This window comes from Salvelinus namaycush, chromosome 35 (assembly GCF_016432855.1).
Source record: "Salvelinus namaycush isolate Seneca chromosome 35, SaNama_1.0, whole genome shotgun sequence".
Classification (NCBI taxonomy): Eukaryota; Metazoa; Chordata; class Actinopteri; order Salmoniformes; family Salmonidae; genus Salvelinus; species Salvelinus namaycush.
This window is the reverse complement of record NC_052341.1, coordinates 22968381-22994288: the sequence shown is the minus strand read 5'-3', so window position 1 is coordinate 22994288 and position 25908 is coordinate 22968381. Positions and strand designations below refer to the sequence as shown.

The 25908-nt window shown below is 42.4% G+C and overlaps 2 protein-coding genes across 2 annotated transcripts in view; one reads left to right on the top strand and one right to left on the bottom strand.

Annotated features, from left to right (window-relative positions):
* LOC120029644 (protein shisa-6-like) overlaps positions 1-4340 on the top strand; it is a 63663-nt gene extending 59323 nt beyond the window's left edge. Inside the window, exons 6-9 of the mRNA XM_038974930.1 lie at positions 2140-2243; positions 2453-2675; positions 2910-3124; positions 4329-4340. Of these exons, the coding sequence (XP_038830858.1) occupies positions 2140-2243; positions 2453-2675; positions 2910-3124; positions 4329-4340 (554 nt within the window). The remainder of the gene's footprint in view (positions 1-2139; positions 2244-2452; positions 2676-2909; positions 3125-4328) is intronic.
* A 17717-nt stretch (positions 4341-22057) lies between these two features.
* Positions 22058-25908, bottom strand: part of dnah9 (dynein, axonemal, heavy chain 9) — a 140123-nt gene continuing 136272 nt past the window's right edge. Inside the window, exon 77 of the mRNA XM_038974915.1 lies at positions 22058-22699. Within this exon, the coding sequence (XP_038830843.1) occupies positions 22472-22699 (228 nt within the window). The 3' untranslated portion in view covers positions 22058-22471. The remainder of the gene's footprint in view (positions 22700-25908) is intronic.

Sequence of the window (25908 nt, the reverse complement as noted above, 5' to 3'; positions counted from 1 at the left end):
TCGGTGCGGCTAAAGTCGGTGCTGTTACACACACACACACACACACACACACACACACACACACACACACACACACACACAAGATCTATTCAACCTAAAAAAAAGCACCTATTGAGTTTACAGGGTCTAATGGGGAGACTTGAAATCCATAAAATGTATTCCAAAGTGAAGGATCTGATCCCATCAGTGCTTGCTATCTCTAGAGTGGGTCAAAATCGTTATACATGTGCCTGTCTCAGGTGTCTCTTGTGCTTGTTATTGTCTAATAGAAATTGGACTGCATATTGATTGGAACATGCTATGTCATTGCTTGGGAAATGTCAGTGCTTGGGAAATTGTCTTAATACGTAATGTTACAAAATGCATGGTGAATGTTGTCGCCATGTTAAAACCTAAAACTGTCCTCAGGCAGTGCCAGCCCGGCCTAGCTCTCTTTATCTGCTTCCAAAGCAAATCATTTGCAGCAGCAAATAGCCAAAAGGCATCTTTCTACTGATAGATCATGTAGGATAGAGCCATAGGCGAGATAGAGACGCATCTCCTTTATTGGAATAATGAAATGGCAAATCTCAGCATCTACTAACGAATGTAAATTGATGTATAAATTGAAAGTAAAGCGTACAGTGTGTCTCTGCACACACATTCATTCCTTTTTCAGATGATTTTTTCAGCCTGAACTGGCCTTGCCTTCTTCCCCATAGGGAATTAAAATGCGTAGTAGATTTTTCTCTAATCTAAAAAAAAAAAACTGCTTTAGAGAATTAATGATGACATCTTACTTTTATTTGCTCTTTTATTCATTAAGGATATGTATATTTCACTGATTTAGGCTCATTTATTTAACAACACACATCATTTTCATGCCAATTAAAAGACTATATATATATATATGTATATTTTTGTTATTCATCTGTTAATACGCTTTAGCCAATCCCCTTTTAGCGCCCTGTCTTAATTGACGTTTGTGTGAAAGGACTGATCAGCCTGAGGTGTATTAGAAGCCTTGTGACCATCATTTATACAGCGGGATATATTCTACAATGGTGTATTATTGTTCTCTGGATTCTGGTAGAAGTGTTTTATTTTTAATTAATGAATAATGAATATTATTAACGGATTCATCTTATGAAAGTTCATCTCCAACTCACTTTAGCAGTAAAACATTCAAAGCCAAAGTGAAAAAGAACAGACTCCGAGGAAGACAACTGTCTTTTTGGGGGTGAACTTGAAAGGTTTCCATTTTTTTTATATACACTATATCATTTCTGCCGCAGCTTTACTTAGTCATGGGTGGCAGGTAGCCTAGCGGTTAGAACGTTGGGCTAGGAACCGTAAAGTCGCTGTTTTCGGATACTGGAGCCGACAAGGTCAAGAATCTGTCGATGTGCCTTTGAGAAAGTTATTTAACCCTAATTTGCACCAGGGGTGACGTACTATTATGGCTGACCCTGTAAAACAACACATTTCACTGCAACTATCCAGTTTATGTGACCATGAAACATATATTCTTTACATCTTTTTTGACAGGATGTTTGTGTGTGTGCGTCCTGTACATCTGTGTGTATGTGTGTACATGTGTGTGTGTATGTGTGTGTGGTGTGTGTGTAGCGCACGTGATTGTGTGTGTCTGAATATGTCAAATCCGTACGTATGACTAATGGTTGATGCATGGTTCCCAGTGAGTCTCCTTTATAACACATACAAGGTGTGAGGGTGTGATATCACACATCCTGCCAAGACAATCTGGAGACATGCACATATCTCTAGACCTGTTCTAGACCTGTTCTTGGACACAACCCATATCCATGTTCGATTTGATAATACATGAACGTGCAGATGAATCTTCATCCATGTTACGTGATCCTGCGTCCTTTCAAATAGCCTTTGTGTATGACGTTTTTGTGTGGTGTATGCAGTATGACACTGTTGGTTAACAGACGTTTCTGGCCCACAGCCAGAAACGCCGGTAGAATCACAGATGGGGCCAGGATTGTCGTATTCTCGGAGCAACCTTCAGACCCTCTATTCAATCTCCTTTACTTCCCTTTTCTCTCTTTCCCTCTTACTCTCTCTCTACCTTCCCCCTCCCTCTTTCTCTCTCCTAATTCACCTCTTCTGTCTCCCTCTGTCTCTCCACAGCGGATAAAGACGTCGACGACTACTACACCCGCAAGCGTCACCTCCCTGACCTGGCAGCCAGAAGCACCCTGCCCTTACACGTCATTAAAATGAACCAGGAACAAGTACTGCATCTACGTTTTTGTATAAATCTGCATTTTGTTATGCAATGGTGCCTGTTCAGAGCATACATTTACAAAAGTCCCAAGCAGTTGAATATATCAGGAGTTGACTGTATCTTTATCCATTCCTCCAGCAGCAGCAGCAGCAGCTCCAGAGCCAGCCCCCCCAGCCCCAGGTGGCCCAGGCCCCACCCCAGCAGCCCCAGGCCCAGCAGGCCCCCAGGAGACAGAGGCCTCCCCGAGTCCAAAGGGCCATGTCTCAGGACCGGGTTCTGTCCCCACACCGAGGCCCCCAGCAAGACTATAGCATCTCCTACGGGATGGGGATGACCGAGCATGGAGGACGAATCCTGTCTGATGAGCAGCTACTGTCTGCTGAGAGGCTGAGGTCCCAGGAACGCCTGCTTCCTCAGGACCGCTTGATGTCCCAGGAACGGCTGTACTCCAAGGACCGCATGTACTCCAAAGACAGGCTGTTACAATCGCAAGACCACATGTACCCTAAAGACCGCCACTTCTCCCAAGACCGCCTCTACTCGCAAGACCGCTTGTACTCCCAAGACCGCCTGCTATCTCAGGATCCTCTGATCTCGCCGGACAAAATGATGATGTCGCTAAAGCGTGGTGTAGTTGGCAGCGTGTCCGGCGGTTTCCGGGGAAACAACGACAAGTCGATGTCGCACGCCATCTCGCACCCGGACGTGTTCTTGCCCACGACGCCACTCATGGACCGCTACAAGATTACCAAAATGCACTCCCATCCCAGTGCCTCGAACAACACAGGAGCGGCAGGCGGAGCAGGACCAGGGGCACACTCCAACACGCTAGTCATGAACCACACGACTAATAAGAGGCAGCAGTTTGCCTCTAGAAGGACCCACACTGTGGAGCAGCTCCAATACATCCCCCAACAGCACCACCAACAGCAACAGCAGCAGCAGCAGCAGCAGCAGCAGCAGCAGCACTATCGCACAGGCAGCAAGACCGAAGTGACTGTTTAACGCTGGCTAGCACGCTAACGGCTAGCTTGGGAGTGAGGCAATGGGTAATGCTAACTCGCTAACAGCTAATCGCTAGTATGGGAAGGATTATGTTTGTGGGGGGAAAGGGATGGGAAGAGACTGACTGTTTGTAAGGTGGGACATGACACTCTGTAGCTTAGTTTCCTGCTAAGTCAATCAAAAGATAATACCCTCATCTCTTTGCCTTTCCGGACTTCACCAGAACCAAGTACTGTACTGTAATAGACTGGAGTTCTTCTGTAGACACAAACTCCATAAAGACTGACTCCAGATAAACATGGATCAGCTGTGGTAGTGTGCTGTGAAATTGACAAACTACTCTACTGTTATTCCTGTTATGCCCTAAGCACCAGCTCCGCTTGTCCTACACAATTGGGGTGTGATTCATATGAGGGGACATTGATTATATGAGAACACCGAGGCTCAGGCAGCCTTTCCGTCCAACACAAATCTCTTCTTCTTTGAACTTCTACCGCAACTCTAAAGGGCTTTGCATGGTAAAACACAAGGACTGATCCAATCGATGTCTCCAAGACAAGTGTTGTTGAAAGACACGACAACCACGGGTGATGAAACCGGGACGGCCCTGTAATAACTTTATAAATATATAAATATAAACTACCGTTTGTAACGCCAGTCTTACGCATAGCTGTAGAGAGATCTTGAAATAAATCAAAACTAATGTTACTAGCACTTTTATTGGTCCCTCAGTCTGAGACAAGTGTTCCATTTTTACAAAATGGAGAATTGGTTTTAGTGGGTTAAAAAGCACAATCAATTAATGAGATACTCTGTTTCTGTTCAGTTGTTTTTTCTTTCATAAGTTTGTTCGGTGATGGCTAGCTCATAGATTATTGTAAATAAGCTATAATTCTAGAGGCAGTATTATGGACCAGTCCATACTGGTTGGCTTTTGTATTAGACTGTCTAATGTTTTCAGTAGATTCTGAACAAGTTATAAACCACCGCCGTTTCGTGATCAGTTCAGACTAGAAAACCCACTTAACCAAGTATTTGACAGGATAAATGAATACTATAATGTGTGTCTTTTCAACTATGTTTGTAGAATGAGAAGTGAATGAATGTGTTGATAAAAAATATACCACTGTTCATATTTGGATGTAAACTGTGTTCCATTGACTAATATGAGAAGTTGAAAAACATGGTGATGGATTATATGCTTGTTGCAGTAGGGTCAAATAAACCATCCATATTTTTTTAAACAGACAATACTCTTCTGAAATGACTATATTTGTGCTCTGTTTGTTAATGTGTATGAAAAATAGCATATGTCAATCATATCATTTTAAGTTGGTACAGCTGACCAATCAACACCTGCAGGGGTTTGAAAGGGCTGCGTGAGAGCTGAAGGTGGGGTTTTCATACACTTACACATGAGAAAGTTTAGAAAACGGTAGACTTTCCTTGCCTGTACATATTCAATCAAGTGATATCTCATAGAATAATCAAAATGTGAAAATACATGAAAATACATCATTTCATTAGTTAAGAGAACACAAATTAGAGGTGGGATTCATTTTTTCCCATGACACAGTGATCTTGTTTTTCTCAGCGGTGGTCACACCTATCCCTATCATAATCAAATCAAATTTTATTGGTCGCAAACACCTATTTAGCAGATGTTATTGCGGGTGTAGCGAAATGCTTGTGTTCTTAGCTCCAACACACAAATTTAAAATGGAATTAAGAAATATATAAATATTATTACGATCAATGTCGGAGTCCGGAGTATAAATATACAGTACCAGTCAAAAGTTTGGACACACAAATGCAATCCAGGTGACTACCTCAGGAAGCTGGTTTAGAGAATGCCAAGAGTGTGCAAAGCTGTCATCAAGGCAAAAGGTGGCTACTTTGAAGAATGTCAAATCTAAAATATATTTTGATTTGTTTAACACTTTTTTGGTTAATACATGACTCCATATGTGTTATTTCATAGTTTTGATGTCTTCACTATTATTTTACAACATAGAAAATAGTCCAAATAAAGAAAAACCCTTGAATGACTAGGTGCAGTAGGTCTGTGGATCTATTGGGACGGTATGCAAATTGAAGTGGGTCCAGGGTGTCAGGTAAGGTGTAGGTGATATGATCCTTAACTAGCCTTTCAAAACATGTCATGATGACAGAAGTGAGTGCTATGGTGCGATAGTCTTTTAGTTCGGTTACAGTACCTTTACTTTTAAATGGTGGACATCTTGAAGCAAGTGGGAACAGCAGACTGGGATAGGGAGAGAGGGAGAGATTGAATATGTCCATAAACACTCCAGCCAGCTGGTCTGCGCATGCTCTCAGGACACGGCTAGGAATGCCTTCTGGGCCGGCAGCCTTGCGAGGGTAAACACGCTAAAATGTCTTACTCACGTCGGCCACGGAGAAGGAGAACCCATAGACCTCGTGAGCAGCCCACGTTGTTGGCCGCAAAGTCCAGTGTACTTCCTTGGGGGCCGATGTGGAATCGGCTTGAGGGTGAATATATACGGCTGTGTCTATAAACAAAGATAATTATCTTGGGAGGTAATACGGTCTACATTTGATTGTGAGATATTCTAGGTCGGGTGAACAAAAGGACTTGAGTTTCTGTATGTTATCACAATCACACCATGAGTAGGTAATCATGAAACATATACCTCCGGCTTTCTTCTTCCCTGAGAATTCTTTATTCCTGTCTGTGTGATGTACTGAGAACCGAGCTGGCTGTATGAACAACAGTATATTCAGAGAGAGAGATGATTCCGTGAAACAGAGTATGTTGCAGTCCCTGATATCTCTCTCGAAGGAGATCCTCACCCTGAGCTTGTCTACTTTATTGTCCAGGGACTGAACATTAGCGAGTAATATACTCGGAAGCGGTGGATGGTGTGCACGCCTCCTTAGTTGGACTAGAAGTCCACTCCGAATACCTCTTCTCCTCCGGTGGTGTCTTGGGGCAGCCTCTGGGATAAGTTCAATTGCCAAAGGATCCAATTCGGGAAAGTCGTATTCCTGGTCGGAATGCAGGCGAGTTACCGCCGCTCTGATATTCAAAAGTTATTTCCGGCTATATGTAATAACCAAAAAACGTTCTGGGCTAATTATCCAAAAACAAAATAATGCGAAGATGCTTAGGAGCTAGAAGCAGAGCTGCCATGTCTATCGGCACCATCTTCATATAGTCTGTCACGTTGACAGACAGTTTTACTTGACAGCCTTGCCACAGTAAGAAATATGCCACAGATGCAGGCTACCGCAGTACTTTACTTCTGATATCTGAATTAGTATGGTAGCCACTGCAATTTCAGACCTTCTTAAAATTCATTGAACTCCTGTGGGTTTCGAACGTGAATTCTCACAGAACACAAAAGAGGCCCCCGCAATCACATTGGCCCACAAATACAAAAGAGTAGGGAACTAAGCCGGAATAAGTTTCGGATTCCAATTTGCACCCAATCCTCTAACCGATCAGCATTTAGATGAAAATATGACACTCCAATCAAAAGAAATCTATGGATGGGGAATCAGCTGGAGCGTAAAAGGTAGGCCTAAAATGCCCAGGCGGGCGGGTACGGAGACTGAAGTTAAAGCCATATCCACTTTGAGAAAAGGGAATCAGGCCAAGAACAGGGCTTTCCATAACATAATCAGGAGCTTTCAAACTGTCTCCACGTTTTAAAAACAGCGTCTCGTTCCACAATACAAGACTTTTCATTCTATCACTCCTCCAGTTTTAATGCTGACAAAGTTGAGGGCAGACTGAGTACTTTTTTGTTCTGGAAATATTTGGTTTTAGCTATCGTTGCTTTTCCATTTGTCCCTGTGCCTTTGTCATTCCTATTCTGCCCTCAGAGAGAATTGTCATCTTTGATTGGGAAGGAAGGAAACATTGGCCAGATCGCATCGCAATCCATGGAAACCTTCAAATGTCCTACAACAGACTGAGACCTTCCTCTTCTCAACCCATACACACAGCACATGGGATAACCTAGAGGACAATGTGCCACATTTCCAATGAACGATATGAGTGAGAAACATATAGAACTCCATATTTCACCTTTCTCAAGTAAAAAATTAATTTGTCCTTCACACACCTCTTGTCCTTCACACACCCACAGGCCTATGCTAATATATGTTATGGATATCTGTGTTCAGAGGGATCTTTGCTGCTGTTTGTGCCTCTAATCCACCTGCAAACTAGTCAATAAGGGTTGAGCTGGCGGGATCTCCACACCCTGAGAGGGATGCTGGTTAGTTAATCATGCAGTTAGGACTGCTGCTGGAACTCAGAGACATTAAGCTGATATTTTGGCTTTAATCTGACATACCGTATTGGCATCTTAGTGGGGATCTTAAAACTTAATACACAGCAAGAAGATGATAATAGCAACATTTAAAACTTTTCTACAAGAAACTATTCTCTACAATAAACTGTCTTGAAGTGTCCATGTGGCAGTGAACAGTCCAAATGAACAAGTCCAAATGAACAAGTCCATCTTCATTGAGGAAACAAGGAACTGCCATCAGCTGAAAGAAATCTGAGTAAAAAACAATTTCTATGTTGAAAATGTTGCTGCCAAATCCATAATTCCAACCTTATCTCCTCCTAGCATAGGGATCCAGCCCCAATAGCTCTCACTCTTGATAATCCTCAGATTGGAGAGACAGCTAACAGACGTTTTGTTTAACGACAGATGCCAAATCCAGATAAACATTTAATTAGCAGCTCATCAACTCTGTCAGAGTTAATTACCCAAGGCCTGAGCCCAGCCAGAACCCAGCTAGTGCCACGTTAAAGCTGCTCACAGAGGCCTGAGCCCCGCCAGAACCCAGCTAGCACCATGCTAACACTGCTCACAGATGGTTGGTCCTCACAACAAGGACTGACTGGGACCCAGAGAGGCAGAGGATTCACAGAGTTAAAACCCAGGAAACCTAGGCACTGTTAGGAATTCAGATCACTAATCCAGGCATTCTGTCACTGCAGACAGAAAGTATTCACACCACCTTGACATTTCACACATTTTGTTGTGTTACAGCCTGAATTTTAAATGAGTTAAACTGAGACTTTTTTGTCACTGGCCTAAACACAATACTCCATATGGAGTGCATTCAGAGAGTGTTCAGACTCCTTCCCTTTTTCCACATTATGTTACATTACAGTTGCGTTTTTTTCACTCATCAATCTACACACACAATAACCCATAATGACAATTCGAAAACCGATTTAAAAAAACAGAAATACCTTGAAGTCGGAAGTTTACATACACCTTAGCCAAAATCATTTTAACTCAGTTTTTCACAATTCCTGACATTTAATCAGAGTAAAAATTCCCTGTCTTAGGTCAGTTAGGATCACCACTTTATTTTAAGAATGCGAAATGTCAGAATAATAGTAGAGAATTATATATTTCAGCTTTTATTACTTTCATCACATTCCCAGTGGGTCAGAAGTTTACATACACTCAATTAGTATTTGGTAGCATTACCATTCAATTGTTTAACTTGGGTCAAACATTTTGGGTAGCCTTCCACAAGCTTCCCACAATAAGTTGGGTGATATTTGGTCCATTCCTCCTGACAGAGCTGGTGTAACTGAATCAGGTTTGTAGGCCTCCTTGCTCGCACACGCTTTTTCAGTTCTGCCCACAAATATTCTATAGGATTGAGGTCAGGGCTTTGTGATGGCCACTCCAATACCTTGACTTTGTTGTCCTTAAGCCATTTTGCCACAACTTTGGAAGTATGCTTGGGGTCATTATCCATTTGGAAGACCCATTTGCGACCAAGCTTTAACTTCCTGACTGATGTCTTGAGATGTTGCTTCAATATATCCACATAATTTTACTGCCTCATGATGCCATCTATTTTGTGAAGTGCACCAGTCCCTCCTGCAGCAAAGCACCCCCACAACATGATGCTGCCACCCCCGTGCTTCACGGTTGGGATGGTGTTCTTCGGCTTGCAAGCCTCCCCCTTTTTCCTCCAAACATAACGATGGTCATTATGGCCAAATAGTTCTATTTTGTTTCATCATACCAGAGGACAATCCAAAAAGTACGATCTTTGTCCCCATGTGCAGTTGCAAACCGTAGTCTGGCTTTTTATGGCGGTTTTGGAGCAGTGGCTTCTTCCTTGCTGAGCGGCCTTTCAGGTTATGTTGATATAGGACTCGTTTTACTGTGGATATAGATACTTTTGTACCTGTTTCCTCCAGCATCTTCACAAGGTCCTTTCTGTTGTTCTGGGATTGATTTGCACTTTTCGCACCAAAGTACGTTCATCTCTAGGAGACAGAACGCGTCTCCTTCCTGAGCGGTATGACGGCTGCGCGGTCCCATGATGTTTATACTTGCGTACTATTGTTTGTACAGATGAACGTGGTACCTTCAGGCGTTTGGAAATTGCTCCCAAGGATGAACCAGACATATGGAGGTCTACAATTATTTTCTGATGTCTTGGCTGATTTCTTTTGATTTTCCCATGATATCAAGCAAAGAGGCACTGAGTTTGAAGGTAGGCCTTGAAATACATCCACAGGTACACCTCCAATTGACTACAATTATGTCAATTAGCCTATCAGAAGCTTCTAAAGCCATGACATAATTTTCTGTTTAAAGGCACAGTCAACTTAGTGTATGTCAACTTCTGACCCACTGGAATTGTGATACAGTGAATTATAAGTGAAATAAACAACTGTTGGAAAAATGACTTGTGTCATGCAGAAAGTAGATGTCCTAACCGACTTGCCAAAACTATAGATGTTCACAAGAAATGTGTGGAGTTGTTGAAAAGCGAGTTTTAATGACTCCAACCTAAGTGTATGTAAACTTCCGACTTCAACTGTAAGTATTCAGACTCTTTGATATGAGACTCGAAATGTATCTCATGTGCATCCTGTTTCCATTGATCATCCTTGAGAAGTTTCTACAACTTGATTGGAGTCCCCCTGTGGTAAATTAAATTGGCTGTTCATGATTTGGTAAGGCACACACCTGTCTATATAATGTCCCATAGTTGTCTGAGCAAAAACCAAGCCATGAGGTCAAAGGAACTGTCTGTAGAGCTCAAACAGGATTGTGTTGAGGCACAGATCTGGGAAAGGCTACCAAAAAAATTACTTTAGCATTTTTTGTATTTGTATTTATTATGGATCCCCATTGCCAAGGCAGCAGCTACTCTTCCTGGGGTCCGGCAAAATTAAGGCAGTTATATAATTTTAAAAACATTACAATACACTCATTACAGAATTCACAACACACTAAGTGTGTGCCCTCAGGCCCTTAATCCACTACCACATATATACAACGCAAAATCCATGTGTACTGTACGTGTGTGTATTGTGCGTATGTTATCATGTGTGTGTATGCATGTGTTTGTGCCTATGTTCGTGTTATTTCATAGTCCCCGCTGTTCTATTAGGTGTATTTTTTACCTGCTTTTTAAATATGATTATACTGCTTGCATCAGTTACCTGATGTGGAATAGAGTTACATGTAGTCATGGCTCTATGTAGTACTGTGCGCCTCCCATAGTCTGTTCTGGACTTGGGGATTGTGAAGAGACCTCTGGTGGCATATCTTGTGGGGTATGCATGGGTGTCCGGGCTGTGGGCTAGTATGTTAAACAGACAGCTCGGTACCTTCAGCTTGTCAACACCTCTTACAAAATCAAGTAATGAGGAAGTCATTCTCTCTTCCACTTTGAGCCATTAAGAGATTGACATGCCTGTCATTAATGTTAACACTCCGTGTACTTTTAAGGGCCAGCCGTGCTGCCCTGTTCTGAGCCAACTGCAACTTTCTTAAGTCCCTCTTTGTGGCACCTGACCACACGACTGAACAGTAGTCCAGGTGCGATAAAACCAGGGACTGTAAGACATGCCTTGTCGATAGTGTTGTTAAGAAGGCAGGCAGCACTTTATTATGGGCAGACTTCTCCCCATTTTAGCTACTGTTGTATCAATATGTTTTGACCATGACAGTTTACAATCCAGGGTTACTCCAAGCAGTTTAGCCCCCTCAACTTGCTCAATTTCCACATTATTCATTACGAGATATAGCTGAGGTTTAGGGTTTAGTGAATGATTTGTCCCAAATACAATGCTTTTAGTTTTGGAAATAGTTAGGATTCATTTATTCCTTGCTACCCATTCCGAAATTAACTGCAGCTCTTTCTTAAGTGTTGCAGTAATTTCTGTCGCTGTAGTAGCTGACGTGTATAGCGTTGAGTAATACGCATACATAGACACACTAGCCTTACTCAAAGCCAGTGGCATGTCGTTAGTAAAGATTGAAAATTGGCAGTTACCCTGGGGAATTCCTGCTTCTACCTGGATTATGTTTGAGGCCTCCACTAAAGAACAACCTCTGTGTTCTGTTAGACAAGTAACTCTTATCCACATTATAGCAGGGGGTGTAAAGCCATAACGCATAAGTTTTTCCAGCGGCAGTCTATGATCGATAATGTCAAAAGCTGCACTGAAGTCTAACAACACAGCCCCCACAATCATTTTATCATCAATTTCTCTCAGCATATCATCAGTCATTTGTGTAAGTGCCGTGCATGTTGAGTGTCCTTCCCTATATGCGTGCTGAAAGTCTGTTGGCAATTTGTTTACTGTGAAATAGCATTGTATCTGGACAAACATAATTTTTTCCAGAAGTTTACTAAGGGTTGGTAACAGGCTGATTAGTCGGCTATTTGAGCTGGTAAGGGAGGTTTTACTATTCTTGGGTAGCGGATTGACTTGATCTTCCCTCCAGGCCTGAGGGCACACACTTTCTAGTAGGCTTAAATTGAAGATGTGGCAAAGAGGAGTGGCAATATTGTCCGCTATTATCCTCAGTATTTTTCCATCCAGATTGTCAAACCCCGGTGAGCTGGTAGGGATGATAGACAACAATCATTTTTTCATCTCTTCCACACTGACTTTACGGAATTCAAAAGTACAATTCTCGTCTTTCATAATTTGGTCAGATATTGAAGGCAAGAACACAGTGGCCTCCATTATTCTTAAATGGAAGAAGTTTGGAACCACCAAGACTCTTCCTAGAGCTGGCCTCCAGGCCAAACTGAGCAATTGGGGGAGAAGGGCCTTGGTCAGAGAGGTGGTCAAGAACCCGATGGTCACTCTGACAGAGCTCCAGAGTTCATCTGTGGACATGGGAGAACCTTCCAGAAGGAAAACCATCTCTGTAGCACTCCACCAATCAGGCCTTTATGGTAGAGTGGCCAGACGGAAGCCACTCCTCAGTAAAAGGCACATGACTGCCTGCTTGGAGTTTTCCAAAAGGCACCTAAAGACTCTCCGACCATGAAAAAGAAGATTCTCTATTCTGATGAAACCAAGATGGAACTCTTTGGCCTGAATGTCAAGCATTACGTCTGGAGGAAACCTGAAATCATCCCTACAGTGAAGCATGGTGGTGGCAGCATCGTGCTGATGGGATGTGGGAGACTAGTCAGTATCAAGGGAAAGAAGAACGGAGCAAAGTACAGAGAGATCCTTGATGAAAACCTGCAGAGAATCTGCAGAGATGAATGGGAGAAACTCCAAATACAGGTGTGCCAAGCTTGTAGCGTCATACCCAAGAAGACTCGAGGCTGTAATCACTGCCAAAGGTGCTTTAACAAAGTACTGAGTAAAGGGTCTGAATACTTAAGTAAATCTGATATATCAGGGGGTTTTCTTTATAAATTTGCTAAAATGTATAAAAACCTGTTTTTCCTTTGTCATTATGGGGTACTGTGTGTAGATTGATGAGGAAAAAATATATTAATTCATTTTAGAATAAGGCTGTAATGTAACAAAAAGTGCAAAATTCAAGGGGTCTGCATACTTTCCAAATGCACAGTATCTTTGTAGTAAATGGGTGTATTGATACACCATCCAAATTGTCATTAATAACTTCACCATGCTCAAAGGGATATTTACTGACTGTTTTTATTTTACCCATCTACCAATAGGTTCCCTTATGCGAGGCATTGGTAAACCTCCCTGGTTTGAATCTGTTTTTGAAATTCACTGCTCGACTGAGGGACCTTACAGATAATTGAATGTGTGGGGTACAGAGATGAGGTAGTCATTCAAAAATTATGTAAAACACTATTATTGCACACAGAGTGAGTCCAAGCATCTCATTATGTTACTTAAGCACATTTTTACTCCTGAACTTATTTAGGCTTGCCATAACAAAGGTGTTGAACACTTGCAAAAAACATAATTCCACTTTGACATTATAGGTTATTGTGTGTAGGCCAGTGACAAAATATCCCAATTTAATTAATTATATATTCTGCCTGTAACACATCAAAATGTGGAAAAAGTAAAGGGGTGTGAATAGTTTCTGAAGGCAGTGTATATACTGTATATATACACTGAACAAAAATATAAACATAACATGTAAAGTGTTGGTCCCATGTTTCATGAACTTAAATGAAAGATCCCAGAAATTGTCCATATGCACAAAAAGCTTATTTCTCTCTAATTTTGTGTACACATTTGTTTACATCCCTGTTAGTGAGTATTTCTTCTTTGCCAAGATAATCCATCTACCTGACAGATCTGGCATATCAAGGAGCTGATTAAACAGCATAATCATTACACAGGTGCACATTGTGCTGGGGAGAATAAAAGGCCATTCTAAAATGTGCAGTTTTGTCACACAGCACAATGCCACAGATGTCTCACGTTTTGAGGAAACGTGCAATTGGCATGCTAACTGCAGGAATGTCCAGCAGACCTGTTGCCAGATATTTGAATGTTCATTTCTCTACCATAAGCTGCCTCCAACGTCATTTTAGAGAATTTGTCAGTACGTCAAATTGGCCTCACAATCGCAGACCACGTGTATGACGTTGTGTGGGCAAGCGGTTTGCTGATGTCAACGTTGTGAACAGAGTGCCCCATGGTGGCTTTGGGTTTATGGTATGGGAAGCTATATGCTAAAATACAATCACAATTGTATTTTATCGATGGCAATTAGAATGCAAAGAGATACCGTGACAAGATCTTGAGGACAAATGTCGCAAGGATCTGTACACAATTCCTGGAAGCTGAAAATGGCCTGCATACTCACCAGACATGTCATCCATTGAGACTGTTTGGGATGCTCTGGATTGATGTGTACGACAGCGTGTTCCAGTTCACGCCAATATCCAGCAACTTCGCACAACCATTGAAGAGGAGTGGGACAACATTCCACATGCCACATTCAACTGCCTGATCAACTCTCTTTGAAGGAGATGTGTCGCGATGCATGAGACAAATGGCGGTCACACCAGATACTGACTGGTTTTCTGATCCATGTCCCTACCTTTTCTATACGGTGTCTGTGACCAACAGACTTAGATCTATATTCCCAGTCATGTGAAATCCATAGATTAGAGCCTAATTGATTTATTTCAATTGACTGATTTCCTTATATTATCTGTACATCTTTGAAATTGTTACACATTGCATTTATATTTTTGTTCCGTATGTACGGTACCAGTCAAAAGTTTGACACTGACTCATTCAAGGGTTTTTCTTTGTTTACTATTTTCTACATTGTAGAATAATAGTGAAGATATCAAAACTACGAAATAACACATATGGAATTATGTAGTATACAAAAAAGTGTTAAACAAATCATCAGCCTTGATGACAGCTTTGCACACTCTTGGCATTCTCTCAACCAGCATCACCTGGAAAGCTTTTCCAACAGTCTTGAAGGAGTTCCCACATATGCTGAGCATTTGTTGGCTGCTTTTCCTTCACTCTGCGGTCCAACTCATCCAAAACCATCTCAATTGGATTGATGTCAGGTGATTGTGGAGGCCAGGTGTGTTGGGTCATTGTCCTGTTGAAAAACAAATGTTAATCCCACTAAGCACAAAACAGATGGGATGGCGTATCGCTGCAGAATGCTGTGGTAGCCATGCTGGTGGGGTGCGCCTTGAATTCTAAATAAATCACAGACAGTGTCACCAGCAAAGCACCCCCACACCATCACACCTCCTCCTCCATGATTCATGGTGGGAACCACACATGCAGAGATCATTCGTTCACCTACTCTGCGTCTCACAAAGACACGACAGTTGGAACCAAAAATCGGACAGATTTCCACCGGTCTAATGTTCATTGCTCATGTTTCTTGGCCCAAGCAAGTCTGTTCTTCTTATTGGTGTCCTTTAGTAGTAGTTTCTTTGCTGCAATTCGACCACGAAGGCCTGATTCATGCAGTCTCCTCTGAACAGTTGATGTTGAGATGTGTCTGTTACTTGAACTCTGTGAAGCATTTATTTGGGTGGCTATTTCTGAGGCTGGTAACTCTAATGAACTTATCCTCTGCAGCAAAGGTAACTCTGGGTCTTCCTTTCCTGTGGTGGTCCTCATGAGAGCCAGTTTCATTATAGCACTTAATGGTTTTTGCGACTGCATATGTAGAAACTTTCAAAGTTCTTGACATTTTCCGGATTGACTGACCTTCATGTCTTAAAGTAATGATGGACAGTCAGTTCTCTTTGCTTACTTGAACTGTTCTTGCCATAATATGGACTTGGTATTTTACCAAATAGGGCTATCTTCTGTATACCACCCCTAACCTTGTCACAACAACTACCTCATGAAGTTGGTTGAGAGAACGCCAAGAGTATGCAAAGCTGTCATCAAGGCAAAGGGTGGCTACATGATTCCTTATGTGTTATTTCATAGTTTTGATGTCTTCACTATTATTCTACAATTTAGAAAATAGTAAAAATAAAGAAAAACCCTTGAATGTGTACGTGTGTCCAAAACTTTGACTGGTACTATGTGTGTATATATATATATATATATATATATCAGTAAAAGTACATAGTAAACTCATACACATTGTAAATACATAAATAGAATGCACTATTTCAGAGCGTGACTTACCTTTTGCATGCAAATATCAGACTGGGAAGAACTGGCATTCGCAATCTCCCCCTGTCTTCAAGCGTAGTCAATGACATAACAACTTATTGACTTGAACCAACCAATAGAAATACATAAACATTGAATACATATTTCTGCAGTGGCAAGTGGAAACATAACCAAACCTGATACTTCAGGATAGAGAGCAAAATAAAAGTCTGATGGAACATTTTGCAGGTGTTAATATCTGATAATACTATTGATAAATGGTTATTTAAGTTGTATTAATACAAGTAAGTATAATACTGAAGTTGGCATCCAATCATTTTTGCTTGGTAAAAACAAAACAAATCAGAAACCCCCCAGGTAGCACTTGCTCGTTATGGAAGAAACTTGCTGTCTTGGCTGCCACCTTCCCTGCTGTTTTCACAGAAAGTATTTCTCAGAACAAGTGACATTTTATAATGAACATCAATGTCTAGCTTTAAAAAGAAGAAAAACATTATGAAAACTGAAAAAGGAGGAAGGGGGTTAAACTCTATGGGTATTATTGGGGTAAAATATTAGCTTCCATTCTTTCATGACCTGCTACTACAGTATCTGAATGTGACTATGCAGTGCTGGAGGTGATAACGTTTGACTCCTGATTTAGTTTTGCATGTCTGAAGATAATGTATGAATGATTGCAAAGGGGCCTGGGGCAAGGGAAAAATAGGTCGCATGATCCCTGTCATTACCGAAGGCAACTGAAGAACTGCAGCCATTTCCTTCAAATTAGTACGTCACTTGCTTTCATGTTACACACAGCAAACCATTGCAAGCTTTTCACATTAGCAGTTTCTCAGAACTGACCTGTAACCTAGCAACCGGCTGACGTGTGGCTCAGAAGATGATGAAAGCGACCTTCTTTGCCATTCTGAGAAGGAGCCCCTTTGATAAGACTCTTTCCCAACCAACCCCAACATTCTAACATTCTCGCCCCACACTTCCATGCCAGCAGCTCTCCCTAAATAATGAAATATGAATGGCCAAGCTGTTTTTGGCCTTTAAAGACTCATGGTTTGTAACTCGCTATTGCCGAAAACCCATTCTTACTGTACCATTTCAGAAGCTATAATTCATGAGGTACTGAAGGTTATTATGCTACACTTCATGATGCCAAGTAGCTGCTTCATGAAGCTCAGCAGTTGAGTTCATCAGGACGAGTGCACAGAGTTGCAACTGGAAATCTGAGGCAGGGAAATCAAGGCGCATGCTTCCGCTGTGTCACGGCGGGACATAAGGCATCTACATGCTGGTATAAGGACATGGATTGCCGAGCCTGTGGTAAAAAGGGCCACATCAAGCGAGCCTGCAGAAACAAAAGGAGCTCACGGAAAACATTAAAGACTGAAAACAAGAAAGAGACATTCCAACGAAAGAAAAAGGGACATGTTCACGCTGTTGAGCAAGAGAACACAGAGGTGAGTTACTCATCAGACGAGGAAGTCACTGAATATACTGACTGTTGCTGGGGGACCGCACGGCTACTATGTCTCTCAGTTGCTAGAGGCAACCAGTGTGAATGGAGATTGACATGGGGGCAGCTGTATCACGTGTCAGACCCAGTCTACAAAAATACACTGAAACACCTTCCACTTCAACCAGACTTACGCAAGTGAATCTGTTGCCGTGAGAGGCATCACTGAGGTCACCGTTCAATTAAACTGACAAACTGAAAAGCTGTCATTCTACTTCGTGAAAGGAGACTATCCATCCCTACTGGGACATTCGTGGGTGGAGACAATCACACTGGACTGGCCATTAGTGTCTACAATAATACATGGAGACACAGATCTTACCCGCCATCTTAAAGAAACATGGAGGAGTCTTTAATGGAGAGCTGGGTTGCATGAAAGACATTACAGAAGCTTAACATTAAGCCAGACAAGAAACCAAAGTTTCTGAAATCAAAACCCATAGCTATCAGACCAAAAGTCAAGGGTGACTTGGACACATTAGTCAAGAACAAAGTACTGGAGCCAGTTAGCATGAGTGAATGTGCAACACCCATTGTATCAGTCCTGAAGAAGGAGGGAATCAGGATATGTGGAGACTTTAAAGTCACAGTTAACCCTGTGTTGTCTGCTGAACAGTATCCGCTACCACACATTGACAACCTTTTCAAGGGCATAGCTGGGGGTCAAAAGTTCCACAACATAAAACTTTGCCAAGACCCTTTTCAGATGCAAGTAGATGAAAAGTTAAAGGCGCTGCTGACCATCGTGACACACACGGGGCTCTTCAAGTACTGTCGTCTACCATTTGGAATCACAAGTGCGCCAGCTCTGTTCCAGAGGACAATGGACCCGATCTTGAGTGGATTGCCAGGAGCACAATGCTACCTGGATGACATCCGCGTTACTGGAAAGGACGAAGAGGACCATCTACAGAACTTGAATGCGACCTTACAGAGATTGAAGGACTACAGACTGTGAGTTTGTAAGGACAAATGTGCATTCTTCCAATCATTGGTTGAATACCTCATACACGTCATCGCAGCTACGGGCCTCCACAAGGCTCCGTCCAATGACAAGGCTATCTTAGACATCCCAGCTCCTCAGAACGTTAGAATGTCCAAGACAACGTCAGCATATTTGCCCCCTGGGGTTACTGAATTGCTACAGATGCTTTATCCCAAGCTCAGCAATGAAGCTGAAGCCACTGCATCCGTTTCTTTGTCAGAACAAAACATGGAAATGGACAGAACAATGCTAGGAATCATTCGCGAAAACCAAGGAAACACTACTGAAATCTGCGGCACTGACACAATTCAACGCTGCATTGCCCAGCCAACTAGCTTGTGATGCTAGTCCATATGGTGTAGGAGCAGTTGTGTCCCATGTCAGAGGGTTATACATGGAACCAATGTTCTCTCTAAGCTGAGCGCGTGCTCGGGCACACAGCTCCCCTCGGACTGCTGCATACAAGAAATATCAGCACGGCAGAGAAGCACAAGATCAGTTAACACTATCAATTTTTCGCTCTACTGTTGGAATTGTGATCAAATCAATGCAATATTAGCCACTTTCAATGTAACATACCGAAACAAAACTGCCTAATGACTGAGAATACTGAGGGCTAAATAAAGGGAGAGTAATCAAGGTGGTTGTTTCCTACAAGATGTGTGCATTTCTAGCCATCTTTGAAAAGAGTCAGGTTAAGAGTTTTTTTATGTCTTAAAGGGGCAGTGTTGTATTTTGAGACGGTCTTGAATAAGCCAAGTAGCCAATAGGCAGAGAGTAGCATAATTTGTCTGATTCTCTGTAATAATGGTATGGGAATAATAAAATGTTATTTTGTAAACTGTTTTTTTTGCATCAAACAACACATGTTCAGTCACCTCCTTGTCTGAAGGACAAGTGGATAAACAGGTTAATATTAAGCCTGGCATGTTTTTTTCAAAAGTCTCATGGAATGTAGACCTACATTGAACATCACACATTGGCTGATACTGTAGGCTGAATGATAGAACAGCTATTTCCATGTTATGAGATGCATGTTTTGCTTCGTATACGCTGGGAGTCAGGGTGCAGGTGCAGAATTTGAGTTTAAGAATAAGGCAGATTAACTAAACAGTAGAACGTTTAGCGTACTGAACGTGACCAAAACCAATACTGCCTAATGACTGAGGCTACTGAGGGCTAAATAAAGGCAGAGTAATCAAGGTGATGATGAGGTCCAGGTGTGTGTAATGATGGGAGCAGGTGTGCATTATGATGGTGCCAGGACCGGTGGTTAGTAGATCGTTTAGCTTGTCTGTGCAGATTACGATAGCTGATGTTGCCACCATTGTCTGTTCCTTCCTGCAAGTTTCCACACAGATGAGTTCCTGCAGATAGTACAAACGGGATGTCACATACTGCAGTCGGCACGCCCAGACTTATGACTAAGTCACACAAGACAAGCCTGCATCAGCAAAAAAGAAAAAAAAACACTTGCATATAAAAATGGACAATTCTCTATCTAAAAACAGCATTGTATGTCCACCACAACTACGACATCAGGTTCCGCAAGTCAGAACTGCACTGCAATGCAGATGTCAGTACAGTCCGGTTGCCTGCTGTGAGGAAGGAGCGTTATCCTTCCGCCATCACCGAGGAAACCAGTCTTGCAACAGTTACACTCAGGTCATTGTGCAGTGGTTCACATTAAGGAAATCGCACAAAGCTACTTCTGGTGGTCTGGATTGGATGGAAGCATTGAGGAGAAAGCATATTCCTCATGTCAGAAGGTTCGCAATGTACCACAACTTCTACCTCTTCATCCGTGGGATTGGCTAGAGGTGTGACAATGCATAAATGTAGACTTCGCAGGTCCATTCGAAGACAGAATGTTTCTCGTGGTTGTGGATACTGATAGGTGGTGGCCAGAGGTTGCCATCATGAGGTCTACTACTGCTGAGAAGACCATCGAGAAGCTTGGAGAAGTGTTTAGTAGGTTTGGCTTGCCACTCCAACTTGTTAGCAACAACGGACCGCAGCTGTCCCAAGAATTGGCCACGTTCCTACAGGTGAAAGGCGTATAGCACATCAGATCCACCCGTCACATCCATCAACCAACGGGCTGGCGGAGAGGTTAATTCGTACAGACCATGAAACACTGCACCAACGCTTGAACAGCTTCCTGCTATTCTACAGGAACACACCTCACGCAACAACCAAGGGTTCGTCTGTATAGCTACTCATGAAGAGAAAGTAACGCACAAGCTTCAACCTACTCAGACTGGTCCTGTGTCCTACACTGTCCAGACTGCAGAGGATGTCATCTGGAAAAGGCACATAGATCAGTTACTGCTGAGTAAAGCTACATTGACAGAAACACCAGTCGTGAGTGGTCCAGAACTGTTACACTCTGTTGTCACCTGGGGGCTCACAGTCAACTTTTCAGGACTGTTGTTCATAATGGTTACAATTTAAGTCGGCGGGGAGAAGGTGTGGTGTATTGGGGGTGTGCCGCAAAGCATCATGGGTGTTGTATGTGTTCTAGACCTAGCACGTTCCAGATAAATGGTTGAACTGATTCCTGTCTCCTGTCTCATCATTATTGCATTTTTATAAAGGCGTGGTTATGAAACCCACGAGACATAACAGTATTGTTTGAAGGCAGGTAAGTGCTAACTTTCCCTTTGGCCCAAAGAGCTCATTCTACTTTACGTCACACACCAGTGTGTGTACAGTACTGCATTCCCTAATAGAAAGAGTCAACAAAAACGCAGCGCTTCAAAAGCACTTTGAATTATTTCTTCAAAGCTTATAAGAGGGTAATAATTTCTCCTGAGTCCCATGCATCATCTGTACTGTGTATACCGGTATGCGCCACATAGGCAAAGGCACAATCTATTTTCATAACACTACCTGAAGGTGTAATTTGCAAGTTCTACATAGATTGCCTCCCATTGCATTATTGCTTTCTTCATTTTCCTCCCTCTTTCCATCCCTCCTCCTCATGCCTCTCCGTCTCATGGCGCTTTGTTAAGGCCCTCCAATAACTGGATAAAGGAGACACCAGGGAGACGGAGCTGATGAGAGAGAAAGAGAGAGAAATAGAGATAGCTGAGGCATCATAACTTATACACCACCACGATAAAATGAATCCCTCCTCATGATCCTTTTATGGTGTCCGTGTGTGTGCGTGTGTATGTGTGCAGTTTGCACATGTCTGGGTACAATGGATGTGAGACTGCAGAATGAGCTGTAGAGTTGGGAAGGTTATTTAGGAAGGAGGTGGGTGGTGGAGAAGACTGCTTTGAAAAAGTTAGAGAGAATGACTGTAGATTAGAGAAAATGGAGGGAAAAGAGGAGCAAAGCAGTGAACACAAAACACCTGACTGCACTCTTGGATGGTTCAGTATAAAAGTCTTTATTCTACAAAATTGGTGTTTAAAAAAGAAGAAACTACTATTTGAGATCTCCAGAGTAGATTATTTTTGATTATACTGATTTAAGTATTACAGGACAAACCTATCTATTTGGTGTAGGGTTTCTCTTCTCTTTAAGACAGAATAAATCTTTCTTTTGACCCTTCTCACTTCGTTCCTCATTTCGACAGGAACATTTCCTCCTTTCGACAAGTGAGATCAATCTAGAACTCAACTAGTAACAACTATTAAAAGACTGTCTGATAAGTGTGCTGTACAGTTAGCTAGGTTCATGTTTATGTGCAAAGAAAAAGGTCAATCAAATCGACCCCATTCTGAAGCTGGCTGGCAAGATTATGTCTGATGAAGGTCTCTGACCGAAACGTCACAGTATGTTTAGAACTTTGGATCTACAAAAACAAGATAAAACTTGCATTTAGATCTGCAGTAGCAGGGCCACCCCAGCTAGGGTCCACTTGGAAGGGTTCTCTTTGGTCTTGAGGTTGAAGGTCCATACATAGGTGGGTCCTCTCTGTCTGGTCTTGTAGACAGGACACTGGTAGACGTTACGCACCTCCTGCTTGTCCACAGGGATGGCTCTGATGAAGATGACGGGCATGGTGGGGGTCAGTTCCTTCAGACGGGCATCCACCATCATACCAGCCTGATGGGAGAGGGAGAGAGGACAATGACATGGTCTTTGAGAAAAAAGTATCTCATATGTACACTTTTCTTCAGTGTAGGTGGCCTTAGGACAAACAGGAATATTGTGAAAATTAAGTATTACCATATAACTAAAGCAATTTTATTTCCTGAAGGTTGTATTTGGTAGAACTGAATTAAATCCTTCTTAAACAATACAGCAAATGTAATTAAATTAATCTGACTGAGTTGGCAGAAGGACACTTTAGGGGCTCAATATTTGGGGTACCCTTGAACAGTGTGTGAAAGTCACTATAAGTCTGAAGTTATCCTGTCTTCTCCTGCCTTTCAGAGCAGACTTTCCAAACACGCTCAAACAGGAAACAGAGCGGTCCATCTCACTAATTAATCCTCTCTCCACTTAGTGTCCAGGAGACAGAAGTTCCACCACGAAGCTAGCTGACTCCAGGAAACAAATGTAAATCCTAATGACTTTGGAGGAGAAGCTTGGAGGACGAAGAGACAAAGCCACTTTATGACATCCGTCTGAATTACAGCCCTAATTACATCAGCAGTCGGTACATTCTTTTTGTGTTCTTTTACACATTGATAGCTTTATGTGTATTTAGGTAAATAGGAATAATGAGGGTCGTTAAAGACGCTGTCCCATCTCATTGAAATTCATGACAAATTATCATTTCTATCTTCTTGAAGGTGTATGGGGTTGATATAAATGTAAAAAGATAACAGCAACCGTCACCATTAGGAGAGAATAGATATTTATTTGTTGCAAAGACAAAACTGGCTATAGTGTATCTTATTAATAAGCTACTGTACTTCCACAGATCTAAGTGAATCTGAACAACTGTTTAACTGGAACAGAATATGGACAAATATGACCTTGGCATTCTTAGCAATCTACACACAATACCCCATAATGACAAAGCAAAAAACAGGTTTTTAAAAATGTTTGCAAATGTATTAAAAATAAAAAACAGAAATACCTTATTTACATAAGTATTCAGACTCTTTGCTATGAGACTCGAAATTGAGCTCAGGTGCATGACTGTAAAGCCCAACACATACATATAAACAATCTATAAAGCCCAACACTTAAACTACATGGCCAAAAGTATGTGGATACCTGCTCGTCGTACACCTCATTCCAAAATCATGGGCATTAATATGGAGTTTGTCCCCCATTTGCTGCTATAACAGCCTCCACTCTTCTGGGAAGCCTTTCCACTAGATGTTGGAACATTGCTGCGGGGACTTGCTTCCATTCAGCCACTAGAGCATTAGTGAGGTCGGGCACTGATGTTGGCCAATTAGGCCTGGCTCGCAGTCGGCGTTCCAATTCATCCCAAAGGTATTTGATGTTGTTGAGGTCAGGGCTCTGTGAAGGCCAGTCAAGTTCTTCCACACCAATCCCCCCCAAAAATGTATGTATGGAACTCGCTTTGTACACAGAGCATTGTCCTGCTGAAACAGGAAAGGGCCTTCCCCAAACTGTTGACACAAAGATGGAAGCACAGAATCGTCTAGAATGTCATTGTATGCTGTATGGTTAAGATTTCCCTTCACTGGAACTAAGGGGCCCGAACCATGAAAAACAGCCCAGAGCATTATTCCTCACGATTCATCACTCCAGAGAACGCGTTTCTACTGCTCCAGGGTCCAATGGCGGCGAGCTTTATACCCCTCCAGTCGACGCTTGGCATTGCGCATGGGGATCTTAGGCTTGTGTGTGGCTGCTCGGCCATGGAAACCCATTTCATGAAGCTCCGGGCGAGCAGTTCTTGTGCTAACATTGCTTCCAGAGGCAGTTTGGGACTCGGTAGTGGGTGTTGCAACCAAGGACAGACAATTTTTACAAGCTATGCGCTTCAGCACTCCCGTTCTGTGAGCTTGTGTGGCCTACTACTTAGCGGCTGAGCCGCTGTTGCTCCTAGACGTTTCCACTTCACAATAAGAGCACTTACAGTTGACCGGGGCAGCTCTAGGGCAAACATTTTACAAACTGACTTGTTGGAAAGGTGGCGTCCTATGACGGTGCCACGTTAAAAGTGACTGAGCTCTTCACTACGGGCCATAGTACTGCCAATGTTTGTCTATGGAGATTGCATGGCTGTGTGCTTAATTGTATACACTGGTCAGCAATGGGTGTGGCTGAAATAGCTGAATACACTAATTTGAAGGGGTGTCCACATACTTTTGGCCATGTGGTGTACATACAAACAAAATATATAAACCTATTTTCCAGTGTTGTAGTAATACGGTCTCGAGACCACATATTGAGTGTCTCGGTCTTGTCTCGGTGTCGAATACATTTGTACTAGGTCTTGACTCGATCTCAGACAGTGAGGACTCATCATTTCTTCCCGAGACCAGCGGAGTAAAAAACTCATTATCAGCTTCCATTTAGTCAGCCCTAAAACCGCTTCGCCAGGCCAAATATATACACTCCTTTCTTCAAACATTAATACAGTATCTTAACAGCCTTTATGTCTATTATAGACATGTTTGTGCAGTGGTGTACCTATAGGCCTTCAGTGTGTGAGAGGTTAGTACAGTGGTGTACCTATAGGCCTTCAGTGTGTGACAGGTTAGTACAGTGGTGTACCTATAGGCCTTCAGTGTGTACCAGGTTCATGGTTCTGAAAGGACAGCAACCGTAATACCAGTGTACTCATGTAGGAGTGCACTTTTTGTAAAAAACCAAGGGCCAGTGGTGTAGTGGAGGCTATTCGTAGGTATAAACCGTATACAGACTTGTATTCAGTGGGCATTGCGTATACTCACTTCTTAATCCCTACTGATGCGTATCAAAGTAGTGTAGTGGAGGTATATTACTTATCAATTACGTACTACAATAGAGAAATCATACCTACACAATCAGTAGCTTACACAAACGCAAAGCACGTGAAATATATTCACATGCGCGCCGCACACACAGCCTAGTTTCAGAGGAATATCATCCGCAGGCAGCAAGAGTGTGCAGCTCTCAACTGGTTTTGGCATGGAGCAGCTCACAGAAGAAAGACATCGGTAGGGTAGGAAAGACGTTTCAACTTATGATATCTACCAGTAAATGCTAACTAAGACAACAATGGGTATGCAAAAAAGTTGAAAAAGTCTAAACTGAATAAGTTTAGTCTGAAGTGTTGTTTAGTAGGCTATATGTGATGTGCAATTGTCATCATGCCCTGTTTGCATCAGGGGCGTAGACAT